The 24187-nt window shown below is 49.9% G+C and overlaps 1 protein-coding gene across 3 annotated transcripts in view; it reads right to left on the reverse strand.

The window, feature by feature from the left end:
- The window catches only part of WNT5B (Wnt family member 5B), a 105251-nt gene extending 81629 nt beyond the window's left edge, over positions 1-23622 (reverse strand). For 2 of the 3 annotated variants that reach the window (XM_073887015.1, XM_073887013.1), the window contains exon 1: positions 23039-23622. Coding sequence is in view for 1 of the 3 variants with exons in the window: in XM_073887013.1 (XP_073743114.1) it covers positions 23039-23044 (6 nt within the window). In the remaining 2 variants the exon portion in view is untranslated. Of the gene's footprint in view, positions 1-22337; positions 22466-23038 lie in introns of all 3 variants that reach the window. The other variant, XM_073887014.1, reaches the window with a different exon arrangement.
- Positions 23623-24187: the final 565 nt, after the last annotated feature.

A 24187-nucleotide genomic window follows, 5' to 3' on the forward strand; every position in this document is an offset into this window, starting at 1 on the left:
TTTATACACGCTAACAGTTATTCTAAGAGGATAATGATTTGGGATGCGGGGTGAGATGCTAAAGGGAAGGGGTCACGCGGGAGGCCCAGAGTGAGGACAGAAATGATGCAGAAAGCCTGAAAAAGTCCGAAGGGGAAAACAAACTGGTGGAAAGCTAAAGCCAGGAAAACCTCCACCAGAAGGGAAAAAGGACCCAATCAGTTCGGAAAGTTTGGAAACGTCTGAGGGTCCCACAGAGATTCTTTGGGTGCCAAAAAAGGCTGCGAGAGGGCTCAGGGGGCCTTCAAGAGAACACTCTGCCCCAAAGTGAGAGAAGTCATGTCCTTGGGGACCACGGGCCTTTGAGACAGAAGCCAAGTAAGTCACTGCCCGCGACTACGCAGGTGGCAAGTCTCATCAAATCTGCCTCTGTGCCACCCTTTGGAGTCTCACTGTGCCACCTGACCCCTATTATAGCGGCCTCCTAAATGTTCTCCATCCTCAAACTCTGGGAGATCACACACAGGCCCCTCTTTTCTGACCTAGCCCAGACGCCAATCAGAACACATCAGTAATGGATCAGGGCACTCTTTCCCGCCGAACCCACACTTGGCCTCATGATCCTTCTTAACAAAGTATACAAGCCGAGGGAGCCAGCGTCGGTCAATGAAAGTCGGACACTCAAGATGACACTGAAGCATACATTTTATCACAGTTGAACAACCCTGAAATCTGAGTGCAAATGTCAATGCTGCCAGCCAAACACATTTCACTGCTGCAATTATGCAGTCGTGACATAATCGTGGCTGCCTCTGGGCAGAACTCGGTCATAGTGTTTATACTGTTGTCATCTCGTCTGAGTAGTGTGCACCGTTGGTACTACCCACACTGAGTTTAACTGCCGTTTTAAATGTCTGCAAAATGATGACGCCGTGATTCAGCACCAAAACCCAAAGTCATTGGTACATAGAAAGGCATGGAAACAGGACAGAATATAAATTTTACATTACATTTTTGCCACTGGAGGAATGACCAAAGTTCCAAATTTTCTTGCAAAACAATAAAGCTTTGTGGGACCTAAGAAAGATACCCACAGGTAGGAAAAGTTAAGTTACTTCCTACAAAGATATGCTGATTTCAGGCCAAACAATGCACCTGGAGGCAAGAGAAATGGACGAATCCCTCGGATCATATGGAAGATAGGAAAGAAACCACAAAGCAAGTGAGCCTGGCATCAGTTCCTGTGTTCCCCAGGATTATCTCAGAGGCATTGTATCATAGGTTATTGGCAGTGTTTGTCTTTCTTTGCGACACAGAAATAAAAGTAGCACGTAAAACCAAAGGCATCTTAGAGTCGATGAGCCCTTGGTTCATGTCAAGCTTAGCATCCCAATACGTTTTCATGGAGTGCCCGGGCCAAAAGAAATACCCAATAGCAGGGAACATCTGGGTGTCTCACTCAGTTTAGCGGCTGCCTTCAGCTCAGGTCATGATCTTGGGGTCCTAGGATCCAGTCCCCGAGCCCCACGTTGGGCTCCCAGCTCAGCAGAGGGTCTGCTTGAGATTCTCTCTCTCTCCCTCCACCCCTCCTCCTGCTCATGCTTGCACTCTCTCTCTCAAATAAATAAAATCTTTTTTTAAAAAAAGAAAAGAAATACCTAATAGACATGGGGCGCCTGGGTGGCTCAGTCGTTAAGCATCTGCCTTCGGCTCAGGTCATGGTCTCGGGGTCCTGGGATCGAGCCCCGCATCGGGCTCCCTGCTCAGTGGGGAGCCTGCTTCTCCCTCTCCCCCTGCTTGTGTTCCCTCTCTGTCTCTCTCTCTCTCTCTGTCAAATAAATAAAATCTTTAAAAAAAAAGAAAGAAATACCTAATAGATCAATTTCTTCAGTAGTTAAGTCCAAAGAACTTAATGAGCCTTTAATAGTCCAAAAACTTAGTAGCCATTTGAAAAGATGATACACATAAATTGAAAGAATACTTTCTTTCATTCTTAAATTACTTCACAATAATTCCTGGAGGTGAAATCTCATAACCCCCTTTAGAGATGGGGAAGCTGAAGCTGAGTTGGGTGACTTTCCCAAGGTCTCAGAGTTAAGAGATAGTTCTGACTTGCAATACAGTAATTTGTGCCTTTAAAAAAAAAAAAAGTCTTCCTTTAGAACATAAGCTTCTTAGGGGCGCCTGGGTGACTCAGTTGGTTAAGTGTCTGCCTTGGCTCATGTCATGATCCCAGGGTCTTGGGATCAGGCCCCACGTCGGACTCCCTGCCCAATGGGGAGTCTGCTTCTCCCTCTGCCTCTCCCCCCTCCCCCAGCTTGTGCTCTCTCTCTCCCTCTCAAATAAATAAAAAAATAAAATCTTAAAAAAAAAAAAGAACATAAGCTCCTTAGAGACAAGGAGCATGTCTCAGTCATGTTTGTAGTCGGCAGAAGTTAGCACAGCATCACGCCACAAATAGACAGTGAATAAACAGTTCTTGGACTAAATAATCTTCATCAAAAGAGCCCCTCTCGTTTGGCATTTTTAGCAGCCAACTGTGCTTGCCACGTCAGAGAGGATGGTGAGAAAAAGGTACCAAAGGACACAGAAAGAAGAAAGAAGGGTTGATTGTATGGCCTACACAGAGGTGGCCAAGAGTTACCCAAGTGGCGCCCCTCCTGGCCGGCAGCAGGTTGTGGGGAAATCAGAAGCCGCGAGAGGGCTGGTCGGCCTGCTCAGACTGACCTGCGGGGCCCGCTCGGCTCTGGGCGCCAGCATGGACGGCACTGAACAGCCGCTGGTGCCCAGCCACCCCGGCACCAACACTTGTGAAACGAAGGCCATGTGACCACCAAGGGGTTAATCGTGTGTGTGTGTGTGTGTGTGTGTGTGTGTGTGTGTGTGTGTGTGTGTACCAAAACCAACGACAGGAGGGGGCCCGGGGTGGAGCGCCGGAGGCAGGTGAGCGGCCCGGGCAGGCGGTGGCTCTCTGCGGCCTGCCGGAGCCCAGGTCTGACGCCGGCCTCTCCGCAGCGCCCGTGGGTCCATGGGGCCTGGTGACTCCTCTGCAGAACCCGGAGCCCCCATCCCCACTCTCAGCTCCTCTGCGCCTTCACGGCGGGAGCCCTTCCCCAGCCGCGCAGTGAGCGGCTCCAGGAGGCCGACTGGCCTTCTGCAACCGAGCACCGTATACACGTAGCCTAACGTAAGGGTGTGAGCCACATTTCCCAGTTATCTGTCCCAAGAAGGGTTTTTATTTCCCCTGTGGAGAAAGAGCTCCTCTGAAGAAAGTGCAGAGTATGTCGGAGGGAAACCGGCTGCCCGCAGGAATTCATTTAATTCACTTCACCTCATGTACCCTCCTAAATCCTGAGCCTGAGGCATGTATGTATGTTTAATATGGGGTGGCTGACAGAAAATGTGTCCCCGGGGAAGAGCCGAGGAGAAAGTCCGTAAGGATTAAATGGATCTGCCATGCCGAAACGCTGACAAGCCCCTGCAGCGAAGATGACAGCAGGCTAAGAACACAGGATTCATAGACCTCCCGAGACCACAGAAACCATCGGGTGGAAGTCACACGTGAGACAGAGAGCTTAGTAAACAGGGCTGTACAGAAACAATCTGCGACCACGTAGTCAATCAGTGTGGAGACCTCGTGGAAGCCCCGAAGCGGGAAGTTCCCACATTCCTTCTCCTGGGCCTCCTGGTTCTCGAACCGCCCATTCTCGCGTGGGCCGTCTGCGCGACCAGGGGGCCGCCCCCCAGAACAAGCCCTGACAGCACCTCCTATGATCCTCCACATCTGAGGACTCGAGGGCCGGTTTCAAGGTCCACTCACACATATCCCTTCATCGATCCTCACGACACCTCAGGGAAGTGGGGGGCACACGAGGCCGCCTCAGGCAACCGTTATTCAGGAAAGGCAAGAATTGGCCTGGGGTCAGATGGGGAGTTCTCACATCCAGACCTCCCCGAGTCAGGACCTGTCTACCTCATCTTTAATCCAAACACCTCAAAGCATTCTTACTACCACACAAGTGGGCCAATGGCAGAGTGAACGGATTTGCCTGAGGTCACACACACATGTGAAGCATCAGCACATTATCACCTGCTCTGGGAAGATGGTTCCCATGAACTACAAGCGTGCTCGCGGACGGAAAGAACAGCCTGGTGTGGGAGACTTGACTCATCCCCAGTGACGGACATGCCATTGAAATATGACTCCTGGAAATGCTTTTCAGAGTATTTAACAAGATGATAATAATTAGAATTTTGTGTTGTCTTGAATTAGCTCTAATTATCATTTCTTTTTAAAGATTTTGTTTATTTATTTGACAGAGAGAGACACAGCGAGAGAGGGAACACAAGCAGGGGGAGTGGCAGAGGGAGAAGCAGGCTTCCCGCGGAGCAGGGAGCCCGATGCGGGGCTCGATCCCAGGACCCTGGGACCATGACCCGAGCCGAAGGCAGACGCTTAACGACTGAGCCACCCAGGCGCCCCTAGCTCTAATTATCTTAAGATAATTATCTTAAGAGTTGTCGTGAAACACAAAACTCAATTTCAATTCACATTTAAAAGACACACAGCATGTAGTATTTTGGGAGAAGCGAGGGAAGAATTCTCACAACACGTAATGACACATGCTTCCATTCCAAAAAGTTTGCTTTTATTTTCAGGGGACTTTCACTTGCCTATAAGCTTCTAAAATTATGAAAAGACGCTAAGGATATAAAAGCTCAAGTTACTGTGGAATTTGGACATTCCTAAGATCCCTGAGCTCTAACCACTAGGTGCCTCACTCAGCCAACACTCCCCTTCAACAAGGCAACTGTCAGATAGGCCTTTCACGCACAAGTCATCTGTTCCAAAGCAAAGTCCCTAGGCTTCTGAGCTCCTGGAACCCTAACAATATCAGTTAGTGACAATTACAGGATTTTCTACTTATTATACAAGAAAACAACATTAAATACTCTCTCTACATAAGAGATTCATCTTTTGGCAATTTATCACAGCTTGACTGGCTTCTCTAAAGACTTTCAGGTCACTTCCTCTCTTGATAACTAATGCAGGATGCCTCAGAGGTCTGTTTTAGCTACTTAATATGTTTCAGTTTCATCTTTAGTGGTGCAAACAATGCACCCAAGAGTAAGTAACCCACAAAACAGGAGAAAGTATTTGCAAATATAAAATCTGGTAAGCTATGAGGTACTAAGAACACTCACAACTCAATAATTAAAAGACAAATAACCCAGTTTTTTAAATGGGCAAAGGATGAATAGACATTTCTCCAAAGAAGATTTGCAAATGGCCAATAATGCAAATTAAAACCATAATGAAATATCACTATGAAGTGACATGTCTTAGTCTTACCATAGACTAGGTAGCTTCAACCACAGAAATTGATTTTCTCACAGTTCTGGAGCCTGCTCAAGATGAAGGTGCAAGCGTGGTCAAGTTCTGGTGAAGGCTCCCTTCCTATCTTGCAGACAGCCACCTTCTCACTGTGTCCTCAACAAGGCAAACAGAGACTGTGTGTACTCTCGTGTCTCTTCTGACCTCATCTAGCCCTAATTACTTCCCAAAAGCCCCATAGCCATCACATTGGGAGTTATGGCTTCAACATGTGAATCTCAGGGGAACATAAACCAGTCTATACCAATACCTACGAGGATGGCTATAATAAAAAAGTCAGATAATAACGGGTGCTGATGAGGATGTGGAGAAACTGGAACACTTATCCACTGCTGGTGGCACTGCAGAATGGTAGAGCCACTTTGAAAAGTAGTCTGCCAGTTCCTCAAAATGTTAAACACGGAGTTGCCAAACGACCCAGCGATTCCACTGCTAGGTATCTGCCTGAGAGACTTGAAAACCTGTGCACAAATATTGGTAACAACATTATCCATTATAGCTAAAATGTAAAAACAACCCTAATGGCCATCAACTGATGAAAGAAGAGAGGTGGAAAATGTGTACAATGGACTAGTGTTCACCACATGAAGAAATGAAGTACCAATACATGCTGCAACATTGATGAACCTTGGAATCATTATGCTAACCAACAGAATCTAGTACAAAACACCACATATTGCGTAATTCCATTTTTATGAAATGTCCAGAACAGACAAATCTATAGAGACCAAAAGCAGACTGGTGGCAGCCTGGGACCAGTAGTGGGACACGGGAAAAACAGAGTGACTGCTAATGGGTATGGGGTTTCTTTTGGGTGACGTGAAAACGTTCTACAACTGATTGTGGTGATGGTTGCACAACTCTGTGAATATAATAAAAACCACTGAATTGTACACTTTAAATTGTTGAATTGTATGGCATGTGAATTATATCTTAATAAAACTTTATATATATATACATTATATATATATGTATATATATATATATATAAAATGTGTGTATATATATGTATATATAAAGTAGGTGGTAGTTAACACCCCTGGAATCCAGCTGGCACATGCCTTAGGAGTAAGGGCCATGCCCTACAGGGAGGCCTTCTCTAGACCCAATCTAATAAAGTCTAAAACTGAGCCCTAACAAGATCTGCACAAAAGATGAAGCTAGGGTATGAGTCCTGCTAAGTTAAAGTTTGTTCTTTCTTCAGATCTGCGCTAACGAAGTGTGAAACCAAACCTACACAAGCACAAAGTGCTCACCCAGCAATTTAACCATCTGCCAAAACAAGAATCAACACACTTCAGAGAATGCTAACAAAATCCAGAGTCTTTAAAACATATGATCACCCAATATTCAACCAAAAATCACTAGACAAAAAAAAACAGGAAAAAGTTGAGACAAAATAGTCAAAATAAATCAAATTTGAGGGGCGCCTGGATGGCTCAGTCAGTTAAGCGTCTGCCTTTGGCTCAGGTCACGAGCTCAGGGTCCTGCTCAGTGAGGAGTCTGCTTCTCCCTCTCCTTCTGCCCCTCCTCACCCCCGCTCTTTCGCTCTCTCTCAAATAAATAAATAAAATCTTTTTAAAAAATCAAATTTGACATGCCTAGATGTTGAACTTAGCTGACAAAGACTGAGGTAGCTATTATAATTATATTTAAATAATTAAAGGAAAATATGTTCAAAGAACTTAATAAAAATATGGGTTTCATATGGAAATAAGGGAATCTCAGCAGAGAAATGGAAACTATAAAAAGAACCAAATGAAAATTTAAGGACTAATAACTAAAATGAAAAATTCACTGCGTAATCTTAACATCAAATTGGAAATGGTAGAAGAAAGAGTCAGTGAACATTAAGACACATCAGTAGAAACTACTTAATCTAAAGAACAGAGCGATTAAAGAGAAATGAACTAAATTTTAGGAACCTGAATGATAGTATCAATCAGTCTAATACAAGTGTAATTAAAATATCACCATAAAAGTATGATAATGGGGCACACACACACAAAAAAAAAACACTGGAAGAAAGAATGACCAAAAATTTCCCAAATTTGATGAAAACCACTAACTGATAGCAATAAGAAGCTCCCCAGACCGCAAGAAGGATAAACTGCAAGAACTATGCCTAGGCACATCATCGTCAAAATTCTTTAAGATACAGATAAAATTTTGAAAGTAGTGGGGAATGGGGGTGGGGGAGACACATTATGTACAGGAACAAAACATTTTAAAAAGACAGCCAACTTCTCATCAAAAACTACAGAGGACAGAACACAAAGAAACAACATCTTTGAGGTGCTAAAAGAAAAAAAATTATATTCAGCAAAACTAGCCTTCAAAAACAAATATGAATGAAAAAAAGGCATTTTCAGATAAATGAAAGCTGAGAGAATTCACTTTCAAAAGACCTGCACTATAAAAAAAAAAATGCTAAAGGATATCCATCAGGCTGGAAATGTGGGTCTGCAGGAAAGAATGAAGAGCACCTGAAATGATAAATAAGAGTAGAAGTATAAAAAACTTGTTTTCCTTCTTCCCACAATTTACCCAAAAGACAACTATGTAAAGCAAAAGTACTAACTCTGTAAATAGGAGTCTGTAACACATATTGAGGGAAAAGATACGACAGTATCCAGGGATGGGAGCAGGTAAATGGAATTACACTGTTGTAACTTTATCACGTCTGCAAAGTGTGGACGGTGAAGAGGTGTGACGTGGATTCTATAAAGACCCTGATAAGTTAAGGATGCTTGTAGCTAGCCTTAGAGGCCCATCAAAAACAAACAACAACAACAAAATGGGAGGGGATGAGCGGAAAGCAAATAGCAACATGGTAGACTTTGCCAAACCATATCAAAAATTATGTTATATGATCAAAAGTTAACATCGCCAGTAGTAAGAAATACCACCATTATGTACCCTGTGATATGATGCACTGAGAAGGACACAACATCGAGTCTGTAGTATTCCTGCCAGAAATGTGTAACCACTATCTAATCTTTTTGTTTTTAAAGATTTTATTTATTAGAGAAAATGAGAGAGAGAGAGAGCATGAGAGCGGGGAGGGTCAGAAGGAGAAGCAGACTCCCCGCTGAGCAGGGAGCCCGATGTGGGACTCGATCCTGAGACTCCAGGATCATGACCTGAGCCAAAGGCAGTCGCTTAACCAACTGAGCCACCGAGGCGTCCCACCACTATCTAATCTTGAGAAAACATCAGACAAGCCCAAACCCAAACCAAGGGAGGAACATTCTATAAATGTGCACATCGGAAATGTCAAGGTCATGAAAGACATAAGAGACACTGAGGAAGTGTCACTGACTGGAGGTGAGACACTGGGTTAGACTTGGGAACAGAGAAAGACAATAGGAAAAAATAGACAATATTGGAATAAGATCTGTGAATGACTTAATAATAGTGCAATGTGACTTTCTTATTGCTGGTCATCGTTCTATGGTTGTCTAAATTGTTATCACTAGGGGAAATTAAGGGAGGGGCATAGAGGTATTCTCTGAACCACCACTGCAGCATTTCTGTAAGTCTAAAATGATTTCAAAATAAAAAGTTAAAAGATGGTACTAAATGTAAATAGACTAAATATCTCAATTAAAAGACAAACTGTTGGGGCGCCTGGGTGATGCAGTCGGTTAAGCGGCCTGTTCTTGGTTTAGGCTCAGGTTATGATCTGGGGTCCTGGGATCGAGCCCCACATCGGGCTCTGTGCTCAGTCGGGAGACTGTTTGAGATTCTCTCTCTTTCTCCCTCTGCCCCTCCTGCTCATGCTCTCTCTCTCTAAAATAAATAAATAAATCTTTAAAAAAATAAATAAAAGATTATTATATTAACCAAATATCTAGAATAACCCAAATATCCATCAAAAGGGAATAAACAAATTGTCTCATATTCATTTGATGGAATACTATTCACCAATAAAAAGGAACAAAATACTAATACCTTGATAACATGGACACATTTCACAGATACTATGCTGAGCAAAAGAAGCCGGATAACAAAGAGCTAAAAAACTGAGAATTCTGATACAATTCTATGTATGTGAAATTCTAGAACAGGTAAAAGTAACCTAGAATGACATAAATCAGATCAGTGTTTACCTGAGGTGGGGGGGGGGGTTGGCCTGTGGAGACTGTGAGGGGGTCCAGGGGACTTTCTCAGGAAGTAGAAACAGAATTGGGGTGGTGGTTGCATGGGTGTCCAAATTTACTGAGGTGTGCACTTACAACTAGTGAATTTTACTGTATGCAAATTATACTTCAATACAGTTGATTAAAAAGGAAAAGTATGAAGCATCCCCACTGCTCAGCTATGGCAATACAGGGCAGTGTGGGAAGAAACAGAGGACACAATGTATAAAGTGTATGAGTCTGAGCCCTGAGACTTAGCCTAACCCCCAGATACAGACTGTAGAAGTAAGTTCACGACATTTTCTCAGAAGTGTGTGCTCCCTTCTGGACCGAGGTAGCCGTGGCACACCATCTCCCCACAGCTCACTCTGAGGACAGCCAGAGCGAGTTTTTAAGGATGAAAGGAGGATACTCCTGAAGATGAGTCCTCAGCACATGGATGGTGAACAGTACACTTCAAGAATCTCACTGGAGGGGCGCCTGGGTGGCTCAGTCGTTAAGCATCTGCCTTCAGCTTGGGTCATGATCCCAGGGTCCTGGGATCAAGCCCTGCATCGGGCTCCCTGTTCCGTGGGAAGCCTGCTTCTCCCTCTCCCACTCCCCCTGCTTGTGTTCCCTCTCTCGCTGTGTCTCCCTCTGTCAAATAAATATGTAAAATCTTTAAAGAAAAAAAAAGAATCTCACTGGAAAGAAAGTATCTAAAACCTGTCTGGTAAACTTTGGACCAGGATTCCCTGGATTCAGTTACAGTATAATAAACTGTATGTATCCAATAATGCAATGGTATTGAGGTCCAATGACTGCGGAATTGACATGCTTGGGTAGCTTATTAAAGCCATGTCTAACTATGAAAATAACACCAACTCCATCCCTTCTTTCCAGACACAACCAAGCTTTTGATGATGTCAGCAGAATAAGTCACTGGCGATTGCACAATAGCATTTTTCCTGCTGGTTTAGGAACATAATTAGAGCAAACAGCTACAGAGTGATTTCTGTGCGCAAGGCCCTGCGAAATGCTTTCCATGCACTCTGTGTAATCCTCACCAGGGCCTCTTAAGGGTTTTAACAGACAAGAAAACTGAGGTCAAGGGGGTTTGGGGGTAACTGCTCAAGGACACCTCTGCGGGCTACTCACACTGCTGGTGAGTTTCCGGGCTGAGACTGAAGCACCTATTGGGCCGCAGAACCTGATTGATTTCTTCAGCACTGTACACAAGAGATTAGACCCACTCTTTCATGAGAAAGATATTTGTGTTGTTTTTTTTAAATATTTTATTTATTTATTTTTGTGAGAGAGAGAGAGAGAGAGAGAAGCTTGTGCACGCAAGGGGGATGAGGGGCAGAGGGAGAAGCAAACTCCCCGCTGAGCAGGGAGCCCAATGTGGGACTTGATCCCAGGACCCTGGGATCATGACCTGAGACGAGGGACGCCTGGGTGACTCAGTCGGTTAAGCATCTGCCTTCGGCTCAGGTCATGATCCCAGGGTCCTGGGATTGAGTCCCACATCGGGCTCCCTGCTCAGCAGGAGGCCTGCTTCTCCCTCTGCCTGACGCATCCCCTGCTTGTGCTCTCACTCTCTCTCTCTCTCTTTCTCTCTGGCAAATAAATAAATAAAATCTTAAAAAAAAAAAAAAGAACTGCATGACCTGAAGACGAAGGCAGACACTTAACCGACTGAGCCACCCAGGGGCCCCATATTTGTGTTAATGTTAATGATACTGTATCTGACGAAGTTTCCAATGCCAAGGCGGGGAAACAGGAAAACACAAAACAGGAATAAAAGGAAAAAAGCGTGTACTCTAGTTATAGGATATAACTTGTCTTTCATCCTTTGGGATACTATTTCACCTCACCAGACAGGCTTCTACAAGGTTTCAAAGACTCTTTCCTAGAAATAAAGAAATAAGACAAGTGCCAGCTATGAATCACTGTTGAGTCACCCGGGGCTGCGTCTTGTCAGTGGATTTAAAAAGTCTCTGTCTGGGTCACATTTCCACTCTGCACATTTCCACTTCTACAGGTAGGAACAGTGCCCTACACTGGTTATAAACCACTTTCATACACACCGGCTCAATCCTAACAACTACTCTGTGAGCTAGGCAAGGCGGGGCTACGTTGTGAACCCATTAACGAAGGAGGACAGGGAGACTTGTCCAAGGTATCTTCTGCCCAAGCTCCCTGGTAACACAGGGGCACAAAGCACAGACTTTGGATTCCCCGATGACTGCTGGGAGGCTGAGCAGCCTGGAGCACCAGGGGCCAGGCCCCATGGGACATCTGCTCTCTGCCCAGTATTTCCTATCTCAATTTCAACTCTTAGTGGGGAGATATTCAACATGAAGGTGACACTCGAACTATCCTATTTGGCAAAATAACAGAAGCACATTTCCAAGGGAACACTAAGGCAGCACCAAGAAATGACAATGGGTCATCTTGGTAAATAGTGATCAGTGACGCTACCTGACTTATTAGAGGCTACAGATTCTAAAGTGCACCATTATTTCGTACCACTAAGAAAGAAAAGTTCTCACAATTAAACTATGGCACCCATTGATTTTAAGATGCATCCTAATCTCAGATCTATGAAAATGTATCTTAGTATTGATGAAATATGATGATTCAAGACCAGCTTTCTCAAACTGGGGATGATAAGCTCTGTGGAAGCCAGCAGCTCATTAATTTATCAGTATTATTAAGCAGTAACAAGGCCGAGTGCTGGGCCCATCAGTGGGAAGAGAGGAGCAAAGAGGAGTAAAGACATCATCACCAGCATTCAGAACCCACCTCTCAGATTGGGTCCTCAAGGAGGATTCCAAGAGCCAGGAGCTGCAGAGCTTGGAACAGTGTTTTTCAGGTCTCCTTTGTCCTCTCACGGTCGAGACCAATCAAATTACGAAACACTCAGTTCTTCTGGACCAAATTCTGAGTAGGTATTTGGAGCATCTCAGTGACAATTTCTTGACACCCATTTTTCTTTTTCAGTGACGAATTAAAGAAAGGCGCTAACACCGAGTACATCCTAAGTGCTAGGAGTTGCCCTCATTCACATACATTGTCACACTGAATTCTCAAAATAACCTTATGAGTTGGGCATTATTAACCCTTTAATAATGTTTAAAGGATGAAGAACGGGGAGTTCAGAAAAGCTAAACAGCCAGCATGAGGTTGGTCAGGGTTCAAACTGGAGTCCATTTTGCCCCCCAAAGGCCATGTGCTTTCTACTGGACAGGGGACAGAAAGCAGGGAGGATGAAGGCTTTTCAACATTTGAAATTCACTGCTCCACTAACCTGAAGTCTAGAAGGCTGATGTTCTATCTAAACGACGACACAGAAAACAACAAAACCCCTTCCACTATGGGACAACTCACCCAATCTGGGGACCCGTTTGATCAGCAGGATGGCTGTTCACCTTTTGCAGGTGATTTGGACACAGTCCTAGCTGCATGTGGGAAGACAGCTTAGCCAACCACACAACTCGTGGTAAAAAAAGGCGCGAGCACAAGGAATTTCAACGTAGGGCAAAGTGTGGAAAGGGCCATTGTCACGAATGTCCCCTGAACTGTAAGAGCTCTTCGGGGAGCTAGCTCCCAGCCACAGAGAGATCACTGCTGGCAGAGGCGACCAGGGAGGCGGCATCTGAGCTGGACCGTGAAGAACAGGTAGGTATGACTAGGAAGAGAAGGAAGGGGAAGGTATCTGAGAGGAGCCAGTGGTGTGAGCAAACACTAAGAAGCCGGACTTCTAGTCTGGCTGCAGTGCAGGGGAGTAGCAGGAGAGAGATCTGAAAAGGTAGGTCAGGGTGAGATTTTGAAGGGCACTGAATAGCAGAGTAAAGATCTCTCTTCAGCAGGGAAATGCGGAGTCACCCATGAATTTTGAGCAGGAGAGGGACCGAGAGCAACAGCATGATTTGTGTGGGAGCAGGGTGAGAGGTGTCCTTGTGGGGCGTGGACCAGGGACAAACAGCCGGTGGGAAAGCTGGGGCCATAATTCACGTGGGATGCATAAAAACTTGCACTCGGGCAGTGGCACAGGCGAATATCATTTCCAAAGGATTTAGGGAACACGAAAACAAGGGGAACAGGAGAGACACTTGAGAACAAAGGTGCTTAACCAGAGGAGACGTGGCCCCCACGGGACACTTTTCCTTACCACCCCTGGGAGGGGGGTGCCCCTGGCATCTAATGGGGAGAGGTGAGGGATGCTGCTAAACATCCTATCATGCACAGGACAGCCCTTCTCAACCAAGACTGATCAGGTGCAAAATAATCAATAGGGGTGAGGTTCAGAAACACCGTTTTAGAACCACAAGGAAACAAAAGTGGTAAAGGTGGGATGCTGGGCCTGCCGCTCATGAGACGAAAAGGCAAAGAAACCAAAAAAAAAAAAAAAAAAAAAAGAAAGAAAGAAAGAAAAGGCAAAGAAACCCCGGGGCTGGCTCGGCACAGACCACGCACCTGTTCATCATTCCTCTCATCGACCAGTTTGTGCACCTGCTACAGGCCAGGCCCTGAGAGGCACTGAAGATGGGAACGGGCACAGGCCTTGTCCTCGAGGCCTCGCCAGCGGGAAGGGAGAAAGCACGACAGAAACACACACACATCTCGGAACACAGATGTGCCTGTACATGTGTGTGCAGAAAAGACTGAGAAGGAATGTTCCAAAGTATTATCAGTGATCGTCTCTAACTTGGAATTCATATTTTTATTTTTCTCCGTGTTTTTCCACGAAAATAAGGACGAATTGAAAAAATGAAAACAATTCTGTGTTTTTCAGTGAGCACGTCTTAATCTCATCAGTTAGAACAAAGAGAGGTATGTCCTGGGGCCACAGATTCCTCCCCGAGTGCCCTGCCTCTGGGACCTGGTGAGGGACGAGGGAAGACAAATGGGGAGGCGCAGAGCAGAGGAAGGACCCCCTCTTCCACTTGCAGACTCTTCCAAGTCAGTGCGGGAGACCCCTGCGGCTCCTTCAATCCCTTCACCCGCTATGTGGCAGGTACTGTTTTACGGGCTCAAGATACAGCACTGAACAAAACAGACAAAATCCCTGCTCTTGGGGTGTTGATATTCCAGTAAGAGGAAGCCGCCAAGAGAACAAATACGTAAAAGAGATAAAAATATGTACGTTCGGTGGTGATAAGTACTATGGAGAAAAATAAGGCAGAGAAGGGGGTCAAAAATAGGTATGAGGGTTCTAGTTTACACAGAGAAGCCAAGGAAGACCTTGCTGAGGTGACAATCCTTGATGGAAGTCCAGAGGAGGGAGCAGGGGGAGGAGGGGCAAGGGGGAAGGGGGGAGGAGGGAGGGGCAGTGCTGGCCGAAGAAGAGCAAAGCCCCCAGGCAGGAGGCAGGAGCGTGCCTGCGGGGCTCACAGACCAGCAAGAAGGCCACTGTGCTGGAGCGAAGGGAGAGAACAGACAAGGTCGTAGAGGGAAGCAAGGGTCAGGCCGCCCAGGCTAGTGAGCCATTGTAAGGACTTTGCCTTTTCCCTGTGCCAGACGGAAGGCCATCGGTGGGCTCTGAGGGGGAGAGTGGCAGGATCTGAGGTGAGCCAACAGGGAGACCAGTCAGGAGTCCATCCCTGTGAGCCCAGAGAGAGCTGCTGGTGGAATGAGCCAGGAGAGGGGTCTCCTCTATGACACATGGTCTCCAAGTTTCCCTCTCTCTCTGGCCTGGACGGTTTCCTCCGGCTTCCCGTTCTTTCTGTATTTCCACCCTCTACTGCATGTCCAAACCGCCTGTGATGTGCACGATCATAAGATGGGTCTGAAGCACAGGATATGGGAGGATAAAAGACTTGAGAGGTTTGGGAACACTGCATATTTGCTACTTGCATGTTGTAGAAGTTACCAGAAGGAAAGTTACCGAAGTTCAGAAGCTGTGTCTTGCATCTCCAGCACCTGGGGCATGCCCGGATCAATATTTGTTATATGAATAATCCAATCATCATCAGAAAATCAGTAAAGGATGGCATACTTATTAGGCAAAATGGACCAATTTCTAGCAATGAACATGCTCTACAATTCCAACGTTCATTGCCCTTAGATCAACAATAACAAGTATACATTGGACATCTTTTAAGCTCAGACACTGTTCAGCCGCTGTTTTAGCTCTGAGGATGCAGTGCAGAGCCAGACAAACATGGGGGAGGGACAGACTTTTAACAAGAACTAACAGATGAACAGGAGACTTACAGAGGGCAGGAAGGGCTCCAGAGGAAACAGAGAGTGCCACAGGCAGGTGGCAATTCTGCCTGGCAGGCCCTGCCTGAGAAGCTGAGACCTGACTGGGTGAGGAGGAGCCATCGGGCCCAGAGAGAGGCCGGAGCCATGCAGGCAGAGAGAGCAGCAGGTGCAGAGGCCCCAGACGAGCTTGGGGTGTTTGAGCCGCATCATGCACACCCATGTGTGGCAGGAACTGGGTGTGACAGAGAGAAGTGCAAGATGAGGCCGGAGAGGCAGGAGCCAGGCTGTGGAGGGCTGGGAAGACCTTCATGCAGGACTGGGTTGTCTTTTTCTTAATTTATTTTTATAAATTTTTTTTGAGAGAGAAAGAGAGCGACAACATGTGCACGTGCAGGAGCTGAGGAGGGGCCAAGGGAGAGGGAGAGAGAATTTCAAGCAGACTCCATGCTCAGCACAGAGCCTGACACGAGGGGTGTCCGTCAGAGACTCAGATCATGACCTGAGCCGAAATCAAGAGTCAGATGCTTAACCGACTGAGCCACCCAGGTGCCCCGGGGCTGGGTTGTATTTTAAGTTGCAATGGAGGGAAGGAGGGTAAGGAAGTGTGAAAGCTCCCTGTGAATTTCAGGAATGATACACAAACTCTGTAAGAAACCCTGTTTGTAATGGCTCTGTTTCTGACACCTCTGAAAGAGATGCCTTTCTCTTAGAGAATCCGGCAGATTAGGTAAGGAACAACTACTTTAGGATTGACCATGGGTAACCTCTGGGTTTTGACAAACTAAAGGACCCAATCCAACCCCCTAGGGGCTGCCTCACCTCCATTCTGGAGAAGGGCTCTTAGCTAGGAAAGCGATTCGGTCTCTGCAAGGGCAGAGGTGTTTGGGAGGGTGGACAGTGAATTTTAAATGTCTGAACTGGAATGCCTGTAAATGGGAAGGCACTCTCAAGTCTGCCACAGGGAACTCTGCTTTACCCACTACTGTGTTATAAACCCTCACCTCCTCCCTCACTCAGTCTAGCTACCTGCTTGACACCCGGGGACGTGTGAGCGGGAGACCCTGAAGTGTTTCCATCCGCGTATATACTGTACTGCTCTGTCTCACAGTGGGAACCAGACCCGGCCCAGGAGAGAAAGGAAAACTCTCAACTCTCATCTTCCCCTTTATATTTAAAACTTATTTTAGATTTGATATCATAGAGGTTACCCTCTTAAGAATAGAATAAGAAAATACAACATGTCAAGAATTTGAGTGGTTTCCAAACACAGGGATTATATCAGCATCTGCTTAGTTAAAACAATGGACTTGTTTGAGATGGGGTCAGCAAGACCCCTTCCTTCCCAGCCAGGAACTTGCTCCTATCTCAACCCTACAGGACCACATCCGCTCTCCTGAAACTGTTCCACTTTTCCCTCCCTTCATCACAGCCAGCCCTAAAATCTGTGCCCTCCTGTCTTGGGTCATTCCACAAACCGGGACCCTCAATTCCCATTGATGTAATGATCAAAACATCTATGCTTGGGGCGCCTAGGAGGCTCAGTCGGTTAAGCATCTGCCTTCGGCTCAGGTCATGATCCCAGGGTCCTAGGATCGAGCCCTGCATCAGGCTCCCTGCTCAGTGGGGAGTCTGCTTCTCCCTCTCCCTCTGCTCCTTACCCACCTGCTCGTGCTCACTTTCTCTCTCTCAAATAAATAAAATGTTTAAGACAAAATATCTATGCTTGATTGGACTCCATCAGTGTTCATGAGAGTCCTTCGAGAACTGGCCAGCACATGCTGACTTAAGCAACAGGTATGCTGCTGGCGTCCCACACAAAACAGCTTCCATCTTTAAATGCAGAGCGAGCAGGGGTCAGGGACCGGGGCGGACTTCTCACTGCACTGCCAACAGGCCTTCATCAATAGCACCGTTAACGGTCCTGCAAAGTCCTGGGCACAGCTGTCGTGCTTTATGTACACTGAGCTTACTACAGCCTATCTCACAGCAATCACGTAAGTATAAAGTTACTGTTCCTACTTTACAAGGGAGGAAACCGAGGCACGGAGGAGTCAGGTAGTGTGCGTTGCCCAAGGCTAAATAGCTGCTATGGAGCGCCAGGATTCACGCCCCGGCAGCCTGACTCCCACGCCCTGGTCTCTATTGTATTCGCTCTCTACAGCCCCTTGTAGCATGGGCATATCCTGATAATACAAGCCAGACCTCCTCCCTGGCCTCTTCTCCCCTCCCCCTGTCCATGCCCCATTCACCAGCTCCTGCTCCTGAATGTCACCCGGAATGTTCTAGTTCTAACCTTATGTGCAAATTCTCTTTAAAGGTTTAATTACCGGGATTGCAGCTCTTGCACCCCAAACAAAATTTGTGTGAAGTTTTTAGTAATTCATTACTGAAATTTTCCCAAGAGAAATTTCTCGGTGAAGTATATAATCTTAGAGATGATCTATGAAGGGACTCATCTGAGCTGCGGCGTCCCGCCGCGACAGCAGCCTCCTACCATTGCGGGGTTATTTGCTGGGAAGAGAAATGCCGGCTGGGGCCGGAGTCCTGGTTCTGACCCAGGAGATGTCCCACGGGCAGGCACAAGAGCTTAGGCTGCTGTGCAGCTTCTCCCCTTAAAGTCCTGACTCCCTCTCCATGGAAGGAGGGCAGAGGGGAGACGCAGCAGTACACTGGATTACCCCCAGCTCGTGTCAGAAAAGCTTTGCTGCCGTATTTTTCACTCCCCCCAGCAGGAATCAGAGCAAACCTACCGACTGAACATTCTAGATAACTCTAAAGTGACCTTTCGGGGCTAAAGTTTGCAAACCAAAAACTTCTAATCCACTGCCTTTTCTAACTAAGCCCAGCTATCGGTTTCCAGGCCTGGGGAAATCCACTCCTGACCTTTTATCAATTAGTCAGACAAGAGCAACCTTTGCGGAGTTAGCATTTCTGGGGCTCAAGGGGGCTGTAGAGGAGAAAGGACTGGAAACCCTTTTAAGAATGGACTCCGGGGGCCTCCCCCCAGGAACTCAGGCACCAGCCCCAAGTCACCCGAAGCTAGAGAAAGAGCCTGGCCATAATCCTCCTCGGGAGGCCGATTAACCACAGAGGCCCCTGCCAGGCTTGAGCCCAAAGCCAGGAGCACAACCAGAGCCTCCTGCTCCACCACAAACCCTGCCTGCAAGACCTGGATTTGTGAAACAGTAACTCTGTGAAGGCAGCCGGCCCAGCCCGCCCCTCCGGTGGGAACGCACCTCCTTTGATTGGCTGCTTCCCCTCCCCAGGCCTGGGCCCAAGCAGACGGATTTCCAACACAGAACCAGCTAAAGCTGTTGAAAACGACAGAATGCTAGCCCTGGGAGGGGTCTCCAACGCCCTCACTCTATGGAAGCGACAACTGACACCCCAAAGGCAGAGGCTACAATGCATCCCGCTCCCGACCCCCCGGCAAACACTCCCCCCCAATATAACCTTCACAGCAACACCTCAGGGAAAAAGGCTATGCCAAGAACTGAACAGACAGACAGGTTGGGATTTGGGAGGTTTAGAGGTTTGGGGGTGCAAAAAGAAAGTCTGAGAAAACCCCCCTGTGCCTTTAAGAACTGCACTGCTGCCAGCACGGTCCTTGCTCTTATGGGGGTCCCAGAGCCGGGCGGGCAGCGGGCCTGGGTAGTGACCAGTCAGCATGGGCCCTGGGGACCTTTGGCGGCAGCCTGAGTCTAGGTGTCCTGAAACCTCCGTGCATGGCACTTTGAGGGTCTACCCCTAGTACCAAACCAGGTGCCAAGTCACCCAGGAGGAAAAGAGTTGGGAAGAAAGCCACATGGGTGGAGAAGCAGGGAGGAGAGAGACCGACTTTAGAAAGTCTAGAAGAGGATTCATGCAGCACAAAAAGACCCAACTGCAACCGCAGGGGCAAAGGAGTCAGGAAATGCTTTTGGAGCAGCCAGCCCAGCGGCCAGCCTGCCAGCCAGTGGGTTGAACTGGGATGGAGGGGGGTGGAGGGTTAAATTTAGCCAGGTAAACAGGGCCTCTGCGGGGGGAGAGGGCCTGGTAGCAGCAAAGCAGTCACCTGCTCCGCGGAGTTGGGCACCTCTCTCTGCAGGGAGGGTGTGGCAGGAACGGCCCCAAACAGCAGGCCCGCTCCCAGGCACGCTCCCCGGGGCTCCGCCAACAAGGGGGTCACGCAACTCCTCAGCATTGGGGAGAAGGTTATTTTTACTTTAAAAGGTGGCTCAGATTGGAAACTATCAGATCTTCTCGTCTCTATCACAGTCTCTATTCCCAACCCCTCTGCTGGATTTTTCTGGACTCAGGCACACAATTTGACGATGCTCAGTAGAAACCAGCCAAGAGGGGCGCCTGGGTGGCTCAGTAGTTAAGCGTCTGCCTTCGGCTCAGGTCAAGCTCTCAGAGTGGTGGGATCAAGCCCCGCATCGGGCTCCCTGCTCAGCGGGAAGCCTGCTTCTCCCTCTCCTACTCCCCCTGCTTGTGTGGCCGTCTCTCTGTCAAATAAATAAATAAAATCTTAAAAAAAAAAAGAAAAAGAAAGACAGAAACCAGCCAAGGATGCCCAGATGAGGCTGGGGAGCCCCCATATTCTCTCCCTGCTAGGGGATCTTTCTATCAGTGCTGTTGTGGGTCCTGAGCAACCTGAGGAATCACAAAACCCACCAGCACAGCTGAGGACTGCATTCAGGTGTGGGGCTGGAACACAGGTGGAGTCTGAGGGGAGGCGTGTGTAGAAGACTAAGGAGATAAATGACAGTTTGAAAAGGAGCTAGGGAGAACAAAATCAGAAGAGCGAACAGGAACGCCTTTGTGGACCTGTTGGTTGTTATTTCAGAGAAGGCAAGGACTACCACCTCATATAAAAATTTCCTCCCCTGCTGGAGATGCCAGGTGGGGCAGTCCAGAAACCAGCAGAACTATCCTAGAAGTAAAAATTAGAACTAGTCCTCTGCCCTTCTTGAAGAAGAGCAAACAAAAAAATCTTTCAGCTGCCGCTAGAGTCGGGGGTGGGGGTGCGGTGGGGGAGGCGTGAAATACGCAGGTGAATAACAATCCCAGATTTCTGCTTTTCACAGCATATGGCGCCCAGCAATTTGGCAATAGCCCTTTCACTTATGCTTTGGGGTTAGAAAAAATTTCAGGAAACAGTTTTTTCAAGTCAGTAAGACACCCTTCGAGATACTACAACTGCCAAATGGACTAAAGAGGAGACTGGTTTTCAGGCACCCTGAACAAACCCCTAACACACACACGCCCTCGTATATTCATACTCAAATATATAAGAAACCAGAGCCTAGGAAAGTAGGAAATCCACAGATGGAAGAGGGTCAGCCAGCTCCTCCAAGGCTGGCTTCTGCCCCCCGGCAGTCAGACCCCCCCCTCCACTGCCGCCACACACACAGCCCCTTCCCCGCCAGGCCCTCAGTGTGCCACACGCCCTTGGTCTGATTTTCTTTAGGAAAGGAAAGGGAGCTGTGGCTGCCCTTAGGTATTTATCCACAAATTGTCTCTTTAGGTCCTTTTATTCTATTCAGCTCCTACCCTGGTGTCAGCTCCACCTGCACATTTTAGTGCTGAGACCTGGTGTTAAGTCTGCCTCTTCCCTTGGGCTCGTGGACTTGGCATCACCATGAAGAGCCCAGCTACATCACTCCTCACAATTGTGCAAAAGAGGTCTCTCATCATTGCCTTCCCTTCCCAGGAGACACACCTCCTTCTTGCCATTTATAACCACAAATCTTCTGTGTCAAAGAGAGAACAGACACTATTTTGAAATGGAGGAAAACCACCACTCAGCCTTTCATAGGTCGGTATGTTTGCCAGGACTTGTGTGTGTGAACCTGGACAGGCGTGTGGGCACAAGCTTGGGGCCTGGCATCCACTCATCCATGCCTGAGATTGGGAGTCTTGCCTTTGATAAGTCAAACCCACATGTGAATCAGACAGCAGGAGTGGCTGGGTCCAGGAAAGGGTCCCCAGGTTTTTCTGAGGGTGGGTCCGCTGCTCCCCCCACCCCCTGTTGCCTTAGGGGCCAGCCACAGAAGGGGGCACCCTAAGGTTCCACCCATGTGTGTGCGTAAGTGCTGGTATTGGGCCCTGCCCCACTGACCCAGAGCTTTCTGCACCCACATCGATGGCATGGCACACATGTCCCATCACAGCTCTGTCAAGTGGGCTCGTTCCTGGGTGACTGTAGCAGTTCAGAGAACTGGTAACATGATCCTGAGCCTTTCTCCTCCAGGTACCAGGCTGACACTCTGCCCGGGGTGGCAGTAACTGAAAGCTTTTGCCAATGTGGTCAGGTGGCAAAAGCAGGGAAGGAGGGGCTGGGCAGAGTGGAGAGCAGATGCCTCCGTTCCCAGAAGGGTAACCAACCCCCCGCCTGAGCCACCTCGGTTTCCCTCTTGCAAAACGGAAGCAATCATGCTCCATGCACATTGAATCATCTGCAGGATGGAACTATCTAGGACATTTGGCTCTGACTGGAGTGCATGGCCAAACAGCCACGGAGGCTCCACGAGAAGATGGAGAAAGAGGTCACTTCTCACTTCTCCCAGGGCAGAGATGGATGAGGCAGAGGAGCGGAAAAGCAATGAAAGAAAACAGGAAGGTCGCAATTCCATTCAGGGCTTTACCTGCTCTGAGGCTTAGGCAGGAATTCGGGCGCCAAACTAACCCTGCTCGTGGGGGTTAAAATAATCCAGATGTAGTCCTCGCTCCAGTCCGCTGATGCGGGACGCAGACGTCAAGCACAGGAGTCCAGCTGGGCCGACCAAGCCCGGAAAAGTGAGCGAGAAGCTCCGAGGGGCTCGCACCGGTCCCGGCGCACGCCCGGCGCCCTCCCCGGCCGCCTTCCCCTGGGGACGCAGAGCCGCGGGCGCCGGGGCTGCAGCGGGGAGGGCGAGCAAGCCCCAGCCTACCTGCCCGCGGCCGGGAGCGCGCCCTGGGCGCCCAGCCCCGCACGCTCGCTGGAGGCAGCCGCGCGCCGAGAGCCCACCGCCCCCAGCTTTGTTCGCGGCGGGGGGCGGGGGACTGCGCTTCCCTCGGCGCTCCCTGCCCCCCACCTGACCCGCGGCCGCCCGCTCGGCCCGAGCACCGCGCGGTCCCCCGCCGAGCGCAGGGCCCCGCTCTCCGGAGCCGCCGCGCCGCCCCTCGGCCCTCCCCGCTGCCGGCAGCCGCGCGCCGCCGAGCGCCCAGGGCGCCCCGGGGCGCCCCGGGAAGTTTTGGCCGCCGAACCCGGGACGGGGACGCCTCCCGGGCGGCGACGGCCGAGGGCCGGGGGCGGCGGCGGGGGCCCGCCGGCTCCCTTTCCCACAGCTGGCAGTCGGGCGCTTACCTGCATGTCCCGCCGCCCGGCAGGCCCGCGGGCTCCGGCTCGCCGCTCGGCTCGGCCCGGCTCTTCCAGCGCCCGGCTGCGCTGGGTCGGCCGGGCGCGGTGGCGCGCGGTCTGGGGGCCCCTACCCCTCCGGGCGCGCCCGGGGCAGACCCTGCCTACTCCTCTCAGCGAGTGAGCCGCTCGGGTCGCCGCACTGGACTCTTCATCCGCCGCCCGGCGCGGGGCTGGCGGCGCGGACCGGCGCGCTCCCCTCCGGGGGTCCCGCCGGCGCGTCTGCTCGGTACCCCCAGATACGGGGGCAGCCTTCGCGGGCCCCGCGGAACGCCCCTCCTCCCGGGGCGGTCCTGAGTCTCGGAGTCCGCGCACCCTGCTGTCGCCGGCTGTGGGAGGGAGGGTGCTCCCTGCTCGGCGCCCGGGACCCCCGAGCTCAGCGGGCGGGGGCAGTCGGGGAGCGGAGCCCGCGGCCGAGCCGGAGGGAGGCCCTGGGCCCAGGGCGCCCGGCTCGGGGCGCCGCCGTCGGTCGTCGCAGGGCTGCGCGCTCTTCTCCGGAGCGCGGGACCCGAAGAAGTTTCGGCCCCAAGTTGGCTGCGGGGCGGGTGGCGGCCGCGGCTCGGAGTGCAGGGGCCGGCGCTGGGCGAGTGGATCCCCGGGGCTCCGCCGCCTCCGCCCCGCCTCCCGCGCCTCCTCCCCGCCCCCCGGCAGCCGCGCCGGCCCCCGGCTAGCTCCTTCCCACCGGCCGAGCCCGCGACACCCCTCCTCAGGGCTCCTCCCAGGCGCTGGGACCGTGACCTCCGCACCTGCCTCCCGCCGCCCGGGCGTTCTCGCCCGCCCCCTCGGCCCCTCGGCAGAACCTCCCCGGGCCTCGACGCGGGGGTGCCAGTGCCCCCCCCCGCCCCGGAGGCCCGCCGCCCGCCCCCTTCCTCCCGCCCAGCACACCCGCCGCCTCCTTCTCCAGGAACTCGACCTGGTCCCCCGAGAGGACCTGCGGGACTCACCCCGTCCAGCAGCCCCCTCGGGGCACCCAGCCCTCCTGCCAGGAGCACCGAACTCGGGGCGCTGCGGAGCTGGAGGTTCTGAGAGCCGAGAGGGATAGAACAACAGCTCTTCCATTTCCATCAGCCACTCGCATGCGTTCATCCTCCTTTGAAT

Source organism: Callorhinus ursinus, unplaced genomic scaffold, assembly GCF_003265705.2.
Source record: "Callorhinus ursinus isolate GAN/ISIS: 27379988/994484 unplaced genomic scaffold, GSC_fseal_2.0 scaffold74, whole genome shotgun sequence".
Taxonomy (NCBI): Eukaryota; Metazoa; Chordata; class Mammalia; order Carnivora; family Otariidae; genus Callorhinus; species Callorhinus ursinus.